The sequence below is a fragment of the Carcharodon carcharias genome, chromosome 16 (genome assembly GCF_017639515.1).
Source record: "Carcharodon carcharias isolate sCarCar2 chromosome 16, sCarCar2.pri, whole genome shotgun sequence".
NCBI classification, from domain to species: domain Eukaryota; kingdom Metazoa; phylum Chordata; class Chondrichthyes; order Lamniformes; family Lamnidae; genus Carcharodon; species Carcharodon carcharias.
The window spans coordinates 89,205,253-89,220,090 of NC_054482.1; the positions used below are offsets into that span (position 1 = coordinate 89,205,253).

A 14,838-nucleotide genomic window follows, 5' to 3' on the forward strand; every position below is an offset into this window, starting at 1 on the left:
TGAAGTAATATTAATTCTGAACTATATAGAAGTTTATTAAAGAGCCAAGCACGTTGGTGAGGTAGTCAATCGCAGCATTAATAGTACTAGAAAAATATAGAAAATACAACCTTATTTTTAGTTGAGAATCCAATTTTTAAATGCAAATATTGTTACAGTAAAATATTTAAGTAGTATACCCAATTATTAAAATAACATTTACCTTAAATCGCAGAGTTAGAAGAAGACTATAGAGCTGGTGAAATGGCTCTGACCCAACATAAGGGGAAGATCATCTAATAGCCAAACCCTTTACCTTGAGAGATGCTCAAGCGATTTAAGTGAATCTAAAAACTCAATTTGTGCTTCCGGTATTTATACTGTTTCTCAAGGTTGCATGATTCATTTCTTATGTATGGTGGTTATAGCCCAATTCTAAGTAAGTGCATCCCCCTTTAGTTCCCAAATAAGGTCGGACTGCAACTCCTATGGAGCATGGAATTGCAATCAGAGTCGGATTGCCACTCCACTCCTAGTTACTTGCACTGAAATGAAGCCGCTCTGTTCTTGTCCGACCTTCCGAATCAGGCTGAGCTTGTAAGGTGCAGCGCAGTGGGTTTCCAAGGCCTTGTGTCGAGGGTAGCTGAGTCAAAGGTAAGGAAGCTATGCACCCTTCTTTACAGCTCTAGCTGCCGTTAAGCAGGTAAGTAGGTTCAGTCACTTCGTGAAACCAGGGAGAAGGCAAGTTTGTAAGGTAAGTGGTTAAGGTGGGGAGGGGCGGGAAGTGGTCGGGCGGTCAGTGGGGAGGGGGGCATTGGGGGATGGGGACGGAGGCCATGAAGTGGACAGTACTATAGTTAGTTGGAAGAAGTTTTAATTCTTCTAACTTTATCTGGGTAACTATTGCTATAAGGCAGTCTGAACCATCTGAAGTTTGCAATTTAGATTTCAGTATCAGATGATTCTATTGCAGGGCAATTGCCCAGCTAAAGTTTGAACCTCCGGGAAAATGCTGTGAAATCCTTACGTGAAGACCTCCGGGGCGGGGTTCCCCAGCGCATCTTTTGGGTATCCCCAGATACAAAGCCCCAGGGAGCAAAAGTTATGGGTCATTGTATAACTTCCAATTTCCAAGTAGTATTTGTCCCCCTTTGATTTCTAAGAAAGCTAGTATAGCCGCAAGTAGCAGGTGCTTGTGATGGTCAATTTTCATGATTCATCTCACTGTGTTTCAAGATTAGGGAGATGGTTATAATTCAGTTTGGACTTGGTCAGGTTGGTGAAAACTTGTTAAAAGTAAAATATTGCAAATGCTGGTAATCTGAAACAAAAACAGAAAATGTTGGGAAAACTCAGCAGGTCTAGCAGCATCTGTGGAGAGAGAAACAGGGTTAATGTTTCAAGTCCTTATGAATGTGTTTCTCTGTTTCTCTCTCCACAGATGCTGCTTGAACTGTTGAGTTATTCCAGCATTTTCTGTTTTTGGTCAAAAATTGTGTTGACTGTGGTTTAGGGCTATTAGAATAAAACCATCTTTATGAGTGAAACTATCTAATCAGGAGTTACCCTTATGGTTTTAAAATGAGGTAAGCTTTTTCACTCAGGGGCTCATGATTATTCAGCATTAGAGAGAGGAACTTTTTTAACCTTTTAGAAAAATTAACCCTTTTGTAAGTTTTTAAGCCCGCATTCCCAGGAAAATAGCTCTTTTAATCTTATAAGCCTTCATTATAGCCAGATTCCCACACACTGACAGATAAAACAATCACATTTTCCTACAGTCATATCATTCCCCTCTCACTGAACAATGTTTTATTTACTTATTCCATCAGTTCATACTGATATTACTGCACTATTTATCCTACATTACACTATCACTGGACACTGCAAATCATATTTACAAAATTAAAGTACATTTGCCAGTTAAGTAATGGGAAGCCTGAGAAATGGAAACCCACTAAGAACTTTTTAAACTCCATGAATTTGATAAGGTTTATTATTTCTTCACAAATATCCCTTTTTAAAAATCTTTAACAATAGCAAACAGATGATCTGTTTACAGGTCTTTGAAACTCTTATAAGAGCCACACAAAAGCTTTTGCAAATTAACTCTGTCCTTTCTGCTATGCAGTTTGAGGCTTGGACATCCAACAGGACCATTTGTCTCTCACGGCTGCTCAACTCAGCTTCTTTGTAATTTTTTTTTACTTTTTCAAGAACGCTACTATTGTTGCAGTGTTTTTCTTTACTGGACTTTTAAAATATATTTTCTCTTTGGATTTTTTTAGGGTCTTTTTGTTTTGTTTATTCTTTGTTTGAATGGCAAGGTGCTTTAAAAATATCCACCTATGCAGGAAAGAACACGTCAGGAAAGACAGCATGCACTGAAAAGTTGAAGAAAGGTGACCATAAAACCATAGGTGACCAAATCAATGAAAATGAAAGAAGCAAATTCATGAGCACACAGTAAGAAATATTTTGCAATTCTACACAAGCTCAGTGGAAAGATCACTGGATCAAAACTACTGAAGAACATAGAGAGAAAGATAGTGTATGTCAGGGAGCCTATTGTGAACTTCCCAGCAATGGTATTGTTCAAAGAGTGACTCATATCATGAGGGGAAGGGGACACTACAGCACTAGCCAAGGTGCAAAGAATTTAGAGAGAAAAATAGCGTTGACGGTGGTAGCAATGAAATTGGAGGAGTGAAAAATTCTCAAGAGAGCACAGAATTGGTCTTTAAGTAGCTAAAAATGAGGAGACTGAAGAGATTGAAATATCCAATCAGAATGTAACTCAGCTTTGGACATTGGCAATAATACAAGTTTCCAAGGAAACAAATAGGAACAAATAGCAATAATATGTGGCATTAATCTGATTAGTGATTGAGAAGTTATTTAGTGGAATACAGTGACACCTGTACCATTAAACCCGACTGAGAATATCCATGTCAAATAGAGCTTCATATTTCTGCAGCTCTGACATCCTTCACTTTAATAAACACAGAATTTACCAAATAATTTTTTTTTCACAAATAAAGCATCATTTCCCTTTGATAAATCATCACCTGCAGATATGTTATTCTGCCTTACCCGACAGGCCATACAGGCCTCTCCTCTGTCCCAGCCACAGTCTGTTCCACAATTCCCCACAAAAGGCGGGTTGCCACTCAGCATGATGTAAAGAATTACCCCAAGGCTCCACAAGTCGCAACGCTTATCATAAAATGATGCATCCTCTGTGAACGTCTCTACCACTTCAGGAGCCATGTACTCCGCAGAACCACACTGAGAATATCAATGCAATTATTAGAAATTAAAACCCAAAATAGTCAGCATTAATTTCGAACCCAGCTCACAAATTTAAGACTGAGTTTGAGCATGCCATTAGTCTAGTATTTTGGAAGTTTGGAGCTGGAGGTAGAAACTCTGCCTTGCCCCATAAATAACTTTCCTTCAATACACCCATCATATAGATTGTGATGATTAAATTTTATACAGTTTAGTATTTTACAATAAATCTGGTAAACTAAATTTATGTAACTAAAAACATGTGATAAAAACGAAACACACCATATTTAATTTGTCAACAACATAATCCTTGCCTACAGATGGAAAGTGTGAATTAATCATGGATGAGTGACCACCACAGACCTGTCAGCATGAATTTTACAAGGGTCTACCAAACATTGTTGCACTTCAGTTTTTGTAGCAATTTTTCCACTGCAAACCCTTGGCAAAGAACATGATACTAAAATAGCTGGAAAAAAAGCGGGATGTTCCAGGACAGACTTCTGGCTGCTCTCTAAATTTTCTGGTCCCGCCTGTGGTGGTTCCACTGCGGGCTGGACCGGAAAATCCTGGCCAATGTCCAAGATGGTGCTAGTTGTTCATTACACATACACTTGCCCACAGATTTTATATGGATTTTTGCAGTGGAAGTTGTGGTTATTAGAAATCCAAATAAATGTGGTGTCTTCCACAGGGGATCTAAAACCAGTGTGAAAAGGGCGAGCATGAAGTGACTCCTTAGCCAGGTTGAAGAATCCTTCCTGAGACATGTAGAGTGTGAATCAGGAATTGTAGATCTGAATAGTTTATTCAAAGTCAAACCATGTACAGAAAGTGAAAAAAAGAGTGAGGAATTAAGAGAGAGAGAGATAAGAAACAGAGAGAGAAGTGGTTTCTTGAAAAAATCTCCAACATTAATTAAGATCTGAAGGAATGAGAATACTCATTTGTAAAAGTTAATGATCAGTGCCAGAGTGGTTGTTTGGCAATAATTAAAACTTAGCATTCAATTAACATTTACTCACACTTGAATGGACAAGCTCTAACTTTTTCTAGCAAGTACTGTAATTTAATGCTGCTCCACATGTTTCAATGCTGAGTCATTTGGTGAGATGCCATAATAGCAAATATTCTGGAGCAGCAGGGCAACTCAGAAGGCAACTTCCTGATTTCTGCATTTAACCGTGCAGGTGGGCTTGCCAGAAGATGCTGCCCGAGTTATTCTTTGATAAAGTGAGTGCCAACAGCCTCACCATTAGTTTCACCACAAAATCTGGGCCAATGTCTCATTCTGACAGTCTATACAGTGACACTTTCTATCTAACGATGGACTCGTTATTCTTGAGCACTGAACAACCCATCAAAAATAATTACATACATATTTTACAGAGTTGTCCAGGTTTAAAGGTGAGATAAACATCAAAACCCAGATTTTCTTCACAACGAAGAGACTCTGGGCCTTCTGCCCAGCCGCCTTCGCCACCTGGCAGCCTCTGCACTCATTCGAGGGGTGGTAGGCCCAATTTCTAATTCAGTCCACTCACCCGCACCCCCCCCACCACCCCCCCCACATCAAAAATAGAACTGTGGGCAGTTATTTTTAAAGGTCGAACATACAGAGCCAGGAATACTCCCAACTAAGCACCCCGAACCAGGGGCAAAAATCTGGGCCCAAGAATTTTTGCAAGAAAATATTTCAAGCAAGGTCTACTTATATAGCAATTAGGCAATTCCCAGATAGGGATATAGAAAACATGTCATTATTATCTTTGAAAACTCAAGAAATTTACTACACTGAATGCCAGAAATAAGTGCAGTAATTTTGTTCAGGAAATGTACTGCAGATTAAAAACAGAAGCTGCAATCACATTTACTTACCGGAGTCATCAGCTCAGGAGTTGATATAGGAGTACATGCACTGCTCAACTTCACTCCACTACCAAGGTCAAAGTCACAAATCTTCACCGGGGATATCTAGGAATGGGAGTGTGGAGAGGGAGGAGGTGGTCAGGCAGACAGAGAGGGAGGAGGGAGGGGGGGTTCAGACAGAGCGAGGTGGGGGGGGGGGGGAAGAGAGGCAGGGAGAGGGGGAGGGGGACAAAGTGGAGGGGGAGAAGAGGAGAGCGAGGGGGGAAGAGTGGGAGCAGTGGGGGGGAAGAGTGGAAGCGGGGGAAGAGTGGGAGTACGGGGTGAAGAGTGGAAGCACGGAGGGAAGAGAGACAGCACGGAGGGAAGAGAGACAGCACGGAGGGGGAAGAGAGACAGCACGGAGGGGGAAGAGAGACAGCACGGGGGGGAAGAGAGACAGCGGGGGGGGGAAGAGAGACAGCGGGGGGGGGGAAGAGAGACAGCGGTGGGGGAAGAGAGACAGCAGGGGGGGAAAGAGAGACAGCACGGGGGGGGGAAGAGAGACAGCACGGGGGGGGAAGAGAGACAGCACGGGGGGGGAAGAGAGACAGCACGGGGGGGGAAGAGAGACAGCACGGGGGGGGAAGAGAGACAGCACGGGGGGGGAAGAGAGACAGCACGGGGGGGAAAGAGAGACAGCACGGGGGGGGGAAGAGAGACAGCACGGGGGGGGGAAGAGAGACAGCACGGGGGGGGAAGAGAGACAGCACGGGGGGGGAAGAGAGACAGCACGGGGGGGGAAGAGAGACAGCACGGGGGGGGGAAGAGAGACAGCACGGGGGGGGGAAAAGAGACAGCACGGGGGGGGAAAGAGAGACAGCACGGGGGGGGAAAGAGAGACAGCACGGGGGGGGAAAGAGAGACAGCACGGGGGGGGAAGAGAGACAGCACGGGGGGGGAAGAGAGACAGCACGGGGGGGGAAGAGAGACAGCACGGGGGGGGAAGAGAGACAGCACGGGGGGGGAAGAGAGACAGCACGGGGGGGAAAGAGAGACAGCACGGGGGGGAAGAAAGACAGCACGGGGGGGGAAGAAAGACAGCACGGGGGGGGAAGAAAGACAGCACGGGGGGGAAGAGAGACAGCACGGGGGGAAGAGAGACAGCACGGGGGGAAGAGAGACAGCACGGGGGGAAGAGAGACAGCACGGGGGGGGAAGAGGGACAGCACGGGGGGGGGAAGAGAGACAGCACGGGGGGGAAGAGAGACAGCACGGTGGGGCGGAAGAGAGAGAGCGTGGGGGAAGAGAGAGAGCGTGGGGGAAGAGAGAGAGCAGGGGGGAAGAGATAGAGCAGGGGGGAAGAGATAGAGCAGGGGGGAAGAGATAGAGCAGGGGGGAAGAGATAGAGCAGGGGGGAAGAGATAGAGCAGGGGGGAAGAGATAGAGCAGGGGGGAAGAGATAGAGCAGGGGGGAAGAGATAGAGCAGGGGGGAAGAGATAGAGCAGGGGGGAAGAGATAGAGCAGGGGGGAAGAGATAGAGCCGGGGGGAAGAGATAGAGCCGGGGGGAAGAGATAGAGCCGGGGGGAAGAGAAGAAGCGGGGGGGGGGGAAGAGAGACAGCGGGGGGGGAAGAGAGACAGCGGGGGGGGGAAGAGAGACAGCGGGGGGGGGAAGAGAGACAGCGGGGGGGGGAAGAGAGACAGCGGGGGGGGGAAGAGAGACAGCGGGGGGGGAAGAGAGACAGCGGGGGGGGAAGAGAGACAGCGGGGGGGGAAGAGAGACAGCGGGGGGGGGAAGAGAGACAGCGGGGGGGGAAGAGAGACAGCGGGGGGGGAAGAGAGACAGCGGGGGGGGAAGAGAGACAGCGGGGGGGGAAGAGAGACAGCGGGGGGGGAAGAGAGACAGCGGGGGGGGAAGAGAGACAGCGGGGGGGGAAGAGAGACAGCGGGGGGGGAAGAGAGACAGCGGGGGGGGAAGAGAGACAGCGGGGGGGGAAGAGAGACAGCGGGGGGGAAGAGAGACAGCGGGGGGGGAAGAGAGACAGCGGGGGGGGAAGAGAGACAGCGGAGGGGGAAGAGAGACAGCGGGGGGAAGAGAGAGAGCGGGGGGAAGAGAGAGAGCGGGGGGAAGAGAAAGAGCAGGGGGAAGAGAAAGAGCAGGGGGAGAAGAGAGAGAGTGGGGGAGAAGAGAGAGAGCGGGGGAGAAGAGAGAGAGTGGGGTTTGTAGAGAGAATGGGGGGTTGACGAGAGAGTGAGGATGGAAGAGAGAGAGAGAGAAAGACACAGATTTCTATTTCGGATTAAACTGTGAAAATGGCATTAATCCCAGCAGGAGTTGGAATTGACATTTTCAAGCTCAAAAACAGCATTCAAGAGAAGCAAGGACGCAGATTCCAGCTCAACTCAAAGGCAGTCAACTGGAAAGGAACTCGGGCATTTCAAATTGCTCTTTTACAACCTGCAGAAATAATATGGTGGCTCTCAAAGAAGCCCCTCCCAACTTGGACAAATTTGAAAAATCTCTTCAAAAAGAATATGCCATAAAGTAGTTCAATTGATGAAATTAAGACAATTAGCCAATGAGGTACTAAGGTATATAGCTTGAGTGGCACCACTCCACACCAAGCATGGGGCAAGACAAGAAGGAAGGCCTCCCTGAACTAGCACAGCCGGTATGTGGATTGAACCTGTGCCATTGGTGTCATCCTGTACCACACTAGCCAATTGAGCTCATCGACCCCATACTTCATGAAACAAAAGTACAAATTTTACCAGCACTGGCAAATGACTGGCCAAAGGTGCAAGTGGAAGTGCGTTCATCTATTGTGTAGCTGTAAATACCCTACTACACAAGATACTGAATGCATATGTAACCAAGTGCAATACCACTTTAAAGAGGATTAACTATGTCCTTAATTCACCAGAACAACACTTATTTTAGTAATTATTTGGTTACTAATTGATTGATTTCTCCCTATTTTTAAATAAGTGTAAGCTTCAATTTCTAACATGTTGCTATCACAGCTTACTGTACTGAGTCAAGGAGGTAAGATTCTTCAAAAACCTTTCTCCTGCATAGAAGATGGAAGAAATTATGGTTAAAATGGAAAACCTCGTGATTAATTCAACCTGTTCTCTTTTCACTCTTGCACTATAATTACACATTCGATGCTCAGGTGCAGGGGTTAATTGAAATTTAACAAAAGGAGTAACCCTTTGGGATTAGGGAAGTCACCAATTTATTCCAGCAAGTAGGACAAGGTCTTAGAGAAAGTTAAACCAAATACATTGGCAGCAGTTACCCACTGAAACTAGAAAAGCAGTGTTCTAGGATATCCTGTAGGAGAAATAAAATACTAATAAAAGGTGGCTTTAAGGATACTTAAAATACCACAGCCACAATATAATAAGCAGGTGACTGAACTATATGTACCTGCATGTTCCTATCCATCTGCGAACAAACCTGGCTTCAAAGCAAACTAGTGAAATGTGTAATAGGAGACAACTTCATTGGGCATATCACTAAAACACATCTCTGAACATAGTTTAATTAAACAAAGATGCAAACACTAGCAAGTTGGGAAAAAAATCAACCTCATTTTATTTAGAATGACAATTGAGCATTGCTCAGTATACAAAGCTCCATCACTACATTTCACCCAAATGATAACATGGATGTGAGGGAATGAGTACAGTGATATATCCCATCTTGATATTATATCACAGTTCTGTACAGATAACCAGTCTGGCTGAATCTAACCATCGGTTTTACAGCACAACATGGTAAAACAGGCAAGAAACATGCTGACATTTAGTTTAACCTAATACTCCTGGTTTATCAGCATTTTGGCTTATTTTGAAATCATGGGTCAAACAAATTGAAAAGCAAATTAGCAAGCCGGCATCTAACCTATCATGACTGGGCACTGCAGTGGCTCATAAGCCACCAGTTTGCAATCTATTCCTTTGAATTTGTCTCCTACATCTCATATTTCCGATCCTCACTGTTGCCCAACTCAGCATTTTCCTTCTGACTACTGTCAAGTTAGTAAATGATCTGAAGTCTGTAAAAGAAACTATTCTGAAAGTTAAAAAAAAGACACAATAACCTATTAAATGACTGAAAGAGCTCACCATATCGGCAGCTCATTTCAGTTATTAAAATGAGCAGGTAGCAGCACTCCATTAAAGCATTAGAGAATGGAAGCAGTTAGTTAGACTTTCCAGAACCTCTCAGTGACATAGATGCATAATCTTTTGTTAAAAAGCACTCAACTCGTACAGGGTAAAATGATGCGACATTTACCTGTTCTGCAAATTCACAAAGGATATTCTCTGGCTTCAGATCTCTGTGTGCTATACCTTAACAAGAACAACAAGTCAATTACATAGAGAAAACCAGGCACCAGAACTCTCAGTCAGAACACCCCAAATTTTGCACTGCGTGCAATCCATTTCCCAAATCTATTTATAATATAAATTTGATGTACCCAATTTGCTGTGTTGCAGCCAAACTCAGCAGTAATTGTATTTTACTATTTTCAATTTAGCAATTTTAATATCCCCCCAAGAATAAATAAATATTTTCCACTTTTAAGCTCAGACAATGCTGAAAATACTCAGCAAGTCAGAAAGCATCTTTGAATAGAGAGACAGAGCTAATGCTTCAGGTCAATGATCTTTCATCACAACTGAAGTTCTCCTGTCTGACGCACCGAATATTTCCAGAATTCTGTTTTTATTTCAAATTTCCAGCATTGGCCCTATTTTGCTTTTTTTTTTTCATTTCAAATAGAGCACCATTCCTAACTCCCTGCTATAGTCACTACCCAGATGCAGTCATTGTTGTAGCAAAGCAGGAAGCAGTAATGATATTGAATAGGACAAAAAAAAGAGGAAGGTTGGCAGCCCTCAAAGTGGAAAAGTCACCCAATTTGATGGAATGTATCCTAGCTTGCTGGGGGGGAAATAAGGGTGGAAACTGTGCTGGTCACAATCTTCCAAACTTTCTTGGATTTTGGGCTGATACCTAGACTGTAAGATTAAAAGTGTTACACCCCATTTAGAGGCTAGGAATCCTGCAGCGAGTAACTCCTGACTCTCCAAAGCCTGTCCACCGTCTACAAGGCACAAGTCAGGAGTGTGATGGAATACTCCTCACTTGCCTGGAAGAGTGCAGCTCCAACAACACTCAAGGAGCTGGAAATGGGCCAGGAATAAGCCTGTTTGATTGGTACAGTGGCAGCAGTATGTACCATCTACAAGATGCACTGCAAGAACTCACCAAGGTTCCTTGGACAGCACCTTCTAAACCCACAACCGCTACCATCTAGAAGGGCAAGGGCAGCAGACACATGGAACACCATCACCTGGAAGCTCCCCTCCAAGCCACTCACCATCCTGACTTGGAAAAATATCACTATTCCTTCATTGTCGCTGGGACAGTGAATCCTGGAACTCCCTCCCTAACAGCATTGTGGGTGTACCTACACCACATGGACTGCAGCAGTTCAAGGCGGCAGCTCACCACCACCTTCTCAAGGGCAATTAGCGATGGGCAGCAACACCCACATTCCATGAATGATTAAAAAAAAGGGGGAGGGATATAAACCTGGAATTATAAGTCAGTCATCCCAGTGTGGGGAATCTTTTAGAGACAATAAACTTGGGTAAAATTAACAGGAATTTTGAAAGCTATGAGCAAATAAATGAAAGTCAGCATAGATTTGTTAAAAGCAATTTGGATTTGACTAACTTGATCAAGTTCTTTGATGAAATAACAGAATGGTCTGATGAGAGTAGTGTAGTTGATATAGGCTTTCAAAAGGCATAATAGGCTTTTAGCAAATTTAATGGGACAGTAGCAGCATGAATACAAAATTAGCTAAAGGACAAAAAAGAGAGAAGTGAAGAACAGTTGTTTTTCACACAGAAAGGAAGAATACAGAATTATGTTCCCCTAGGAGTCAGTATAATTCCCTGGCCCCAACCGCTTCCTCTTCACCATGGACGTCCAATCCCTCTACACCTCCATCCCCCACCAGGATGGTCTGAGGGCCCTTAGCTTCTTCCTCGAACAGAGGCCCGAACAATCCCCATCCACCACTACTCTCCTCCGTCTGGCTGAACTTGTTCTCCTTCAACTCCTCTCACTTCCTCCAAATAAAAGGTGTGGCTATGGGTACCCACATGGGCCCCAGCTATGCCTGTCTCTTTATGGGGTATGTGGAACATTCCTTGTTCCAGTCCTACTCCGGCCCCATTCCACAACTCTTTCTCCGGTACATCGATGATTACTTTGGTGCTGCTTCACGCTCTCGTCGGGACTTGGAAAAATTTATTAATTTTGCTTCCAATCTCCACCCCTCCATCATTTTCACGTGGTCCAATTCTGACACTTCCCTTCCATTCCTTGACCTCTCTGTCTCAATCTTTGGTGATAGACTGTCCACCAATATCCATTACAAGCCTACCGATTCCCACAGCTACCTCGACTACATCTCCTCACACCCCGCTTCCTGTAAGGACTCCACCCCATTCTCTCAGTTCCTTTGCCTCCGTCGCATCTGTTCTGATGATGCTACCTTCAAAAACAGTTCCTCTGACATGTCCTCCTTCTTCCTTAAACGAGGTTTACCACCCACGTTCGTTGACAGGGCCCTCAACCGTGTCCGGCCCATCTCCCGCGCATCCGCCCTCACGCCTTCTCCTCCCTCCCAGAAACATGATAGGGTCCCCCTTGTCCTCACTTATCACCCCACCAGCCTCCGCATTCAAAGGATCATCCTCCGCCATTTCCGCCAACTCCAGCATGATGCCACCACCAAACACATCTTCCCTTCACCCCCCTGTCGGCATTCCGTAGGGATCGTTCCCTCCGGGACACCCTGGTCCACTCCTCCATCACCCCCTACTCCTCAACCCCCACCTATGGCACCTCCCCATGCCCACACAAAAGATGTAACAACTGCCCCTTCACTTCCTCTCTCCTCACCGTCCAAGGACCCAAACACTCCTTTCAAGTAAAGCAGCATTTCACTTGCATTTCCCCCAACTTAGTCTACTGTATTCGTTGCTCCCAATGCGGTCTCCTCTACATTGGAGAGACCAAACGTAAACTGGGCGACCGCTTTGCAGAACACCTGCGGTCTGTCCGCAAGAATGACCCAAACCTCCCTGTCGCTTGCCATTTTAACACTCCACCTTGCTCTCTTGCCCACATGTTTGTCCTTGGCTTGCTGCATTGTTCCAGTGAAGCCCAACGCAAACTGGAGGAACAGCACCTCATCTTCCGACTAGGTACTTTACAGCCTTCCGGACTGAATATTGAATTCAACAACTTTAGGTCTTGAACTTCCTCCTCCATCCCCACCCCATTTCTGTTTCTTCCCCCTTCCTTTTGTTTTTTCCAATAATTTATTTGGATTTTTCTTTTCCCACCTATTTCCATTATTTTTAAATCTTTTATGCTCCCCCCACCCCCACTAGAGCTATACCTTGAGTGCCCTACCATCCATTCTTAATGAGCACATTCGTTTAGATAATATCACCAACTTCAACACCTCTGTGTTCTTTTGTCTGTGACATCTTTTGATGATCTGCTCCTATCACTGCTTGCTTGTCCCTACAACCACACCACCCCCCTCCACTTCTCTCTCCCCACCCAACATCCCCACCACCACCACCAACACCCCCCCCAACCCCCCCGCCCCAACCATCTTAAACCAGCTTATATTTCACCCCTCTCCTTGGATTCACCTAGTTTTGTTGAAGGGTCATGAGGACTCAAAACGTCAACTCTGTTCTTCTCCACCGATGCTGCCAGACCTGCTGAGTTCTTCCAGGTAATTCTGTTTTTGTTTAGGACCACTGCGCTTTTTGATGTTTTGTAGAACTTGGGCTTTAGCATAGCGGGCATAATTTAAAAGTTTGCAGATGATACGAAACTTGAAAATGCAATAAATAATGTGGCAGATAATAATACACTTCAGGAGTGCATTGACAGACTGTTGAAATAGGCAGACAATTGGCAGATAAAATTTAATGCAAAGAAATGTGAAATGATAAGTTTTGGTAGTAAAAATGCGAGGCAATATGAACTAAATACTACAATTTTAATAGCGTGCAGGAACAGAGCATGTATGTATACCAATCATTGAAAGTGGCAGGACAAGTTGAAAAGCTGTTTAAGAAAATCATGTAGTATCCTTAGTTTTATAAATAGAGGCACAGAATACAAAAGCAAGAAAGTTATTCTAAGCATCTATGAAACACTGGTTAGGCCACACCTGAAGTATTGTAGGCAATTCTGACCATCCAAACTTTAGGATGTCAAGGCCTTGGAGAGGGTGCAGAAGAAATTTACTAGAATGATACCAAGGATGAGAGACTTCAGTTACGTGAGAGACCGAAAAGCTGGATTGTTGTTCTTAGTGAAGGGTAGGTAAAGGGGAGAGTAGAGGTGTTCAAAATTATGAATGCTTTGTTTCCAGTAGCAGAAGGATCAGTCACCAGAGGACACAGATTTAAGATGATTGGCCAAGAGCCAAAGGTGACATGAGGAAAGTTGTTTTTTTTTACACAAGTGGTTTGGATCTGGAATCCAATGTCTGAAAGGGTGGTGGAACAGATTCCATAGTAACATTCAAAAAGGAACTGGATAAATATTTTTAAGGGAAAATTATTACAGGGCTAGGGGAAAAAAGCACTGAGCGGAATTAATTGGATAGTTCTACCAAAGAGACAACAGAAGGATGGGCTGAATGGCCTCCTTCTGCATCGTATCATTGTGTGATCCTATGATGCACAAACGTGACTTGCTCAGTTGATGTATCAATGTTTTCCTACCTACCTGTAGCAAACACAGTAGACTCATTCAGCTGATCAGCAGATAGGCGTGCTAAGTGGATTTTAATGCACCAGGGCTCTATAAGCAAGTCTGGAATTTTTAAAATGAAATCCTACTTAATTACACAGCAGACTTTGCCGATCAACTGGAACATTATTTGCTTTCTCTAAAATATATATCCTAGTTATACAGTACTGGTATACCCCCTGCTGCATTTCTAATGCAGCTATTAATTTAGGAAGGCATAGAGTGTCTTGGTCTTAACCCCGGTACCTGCAGTATGAGCTTTAGCCAGACCGTACCCAACTTACACTGCCTGCAACTCCAATTTGCCTAACCAAGGCAGAGCAGTGTGCACATGTAGTTACAGAGGTACGTTTAATGACCTGTCCAGTGAAATCTCAACATTCTTAAGATATCATTCTACGCAATGAGAATAGTCGAGAGCACAGCTTATTTTCTAGTTTTTCAGTGAATAGGTTTAGGTGCAGTAGGATTGAACCTGCCATAAAGCTTGGAACTACTTGGTGGAAGAAACAGTTGGTTCCATAACTTCAAAGGTTTTTTGCTTTTAACAAAGTCACTTGCCGAGTATTTTCTAACTGCTTTCCCAACCATTAAAATTTAAATGCTTAGAATGAGAATATGGGAGAAATGGTACTGGCCAAATTCTTGAATTTAAAAAATGCTCAACAAATCCAAGGGACCCCTCTTCAGGGAATTTTGTATGGCCGCTTTGGCACTGCACTGGTATTACATCTATGCAATATCTAACTAAAGCTATTTAAGATGACCACCTCTGAAAACTCTTGCAGTGGTTCTCCTTGGAGTCAGATTTAAGCCCAATTCTGGATATGCACTGGAAGATTAGC

The 14,838-nt window shown here is 44.5% G+C and overlaps 1 protein-coding gene across 6 annotated transcripts in view; it reads right to left on the reverse strand.

Moving 5' to 3' along the window:
• Positions 1–14,838, reverse strand: part of LOC121289298 (MAP kinase-interacting serine/threonine-protein kinase 1-like) — a 103,909-nt gene that overhangs the window by 10,832 nt on the left and 78,239 nt on the right. For all 6 annotated transcript variants that reach the window (XM_041208602.1, XM_041208606.1, XM_041208608.1 and 3 more), the window contains 3 exons: positions 9,425–9,480; positions 5,149–5,244; positions 3,073–3,267 (listed from right to left, as the gene is read on the reverse strand). In XM_041208602.1, the coding sequence (XP_041064536.1) occupies positions 3,073–3,267; positions 5,149–5,244; positions 9,425–9,480 (347 nt within the window). The remainder of the gene's footprint in view (positions 1–3,072; positions 3,268–5,148; positions 5,245–9,424; positions 9,481–14,838) is intronic.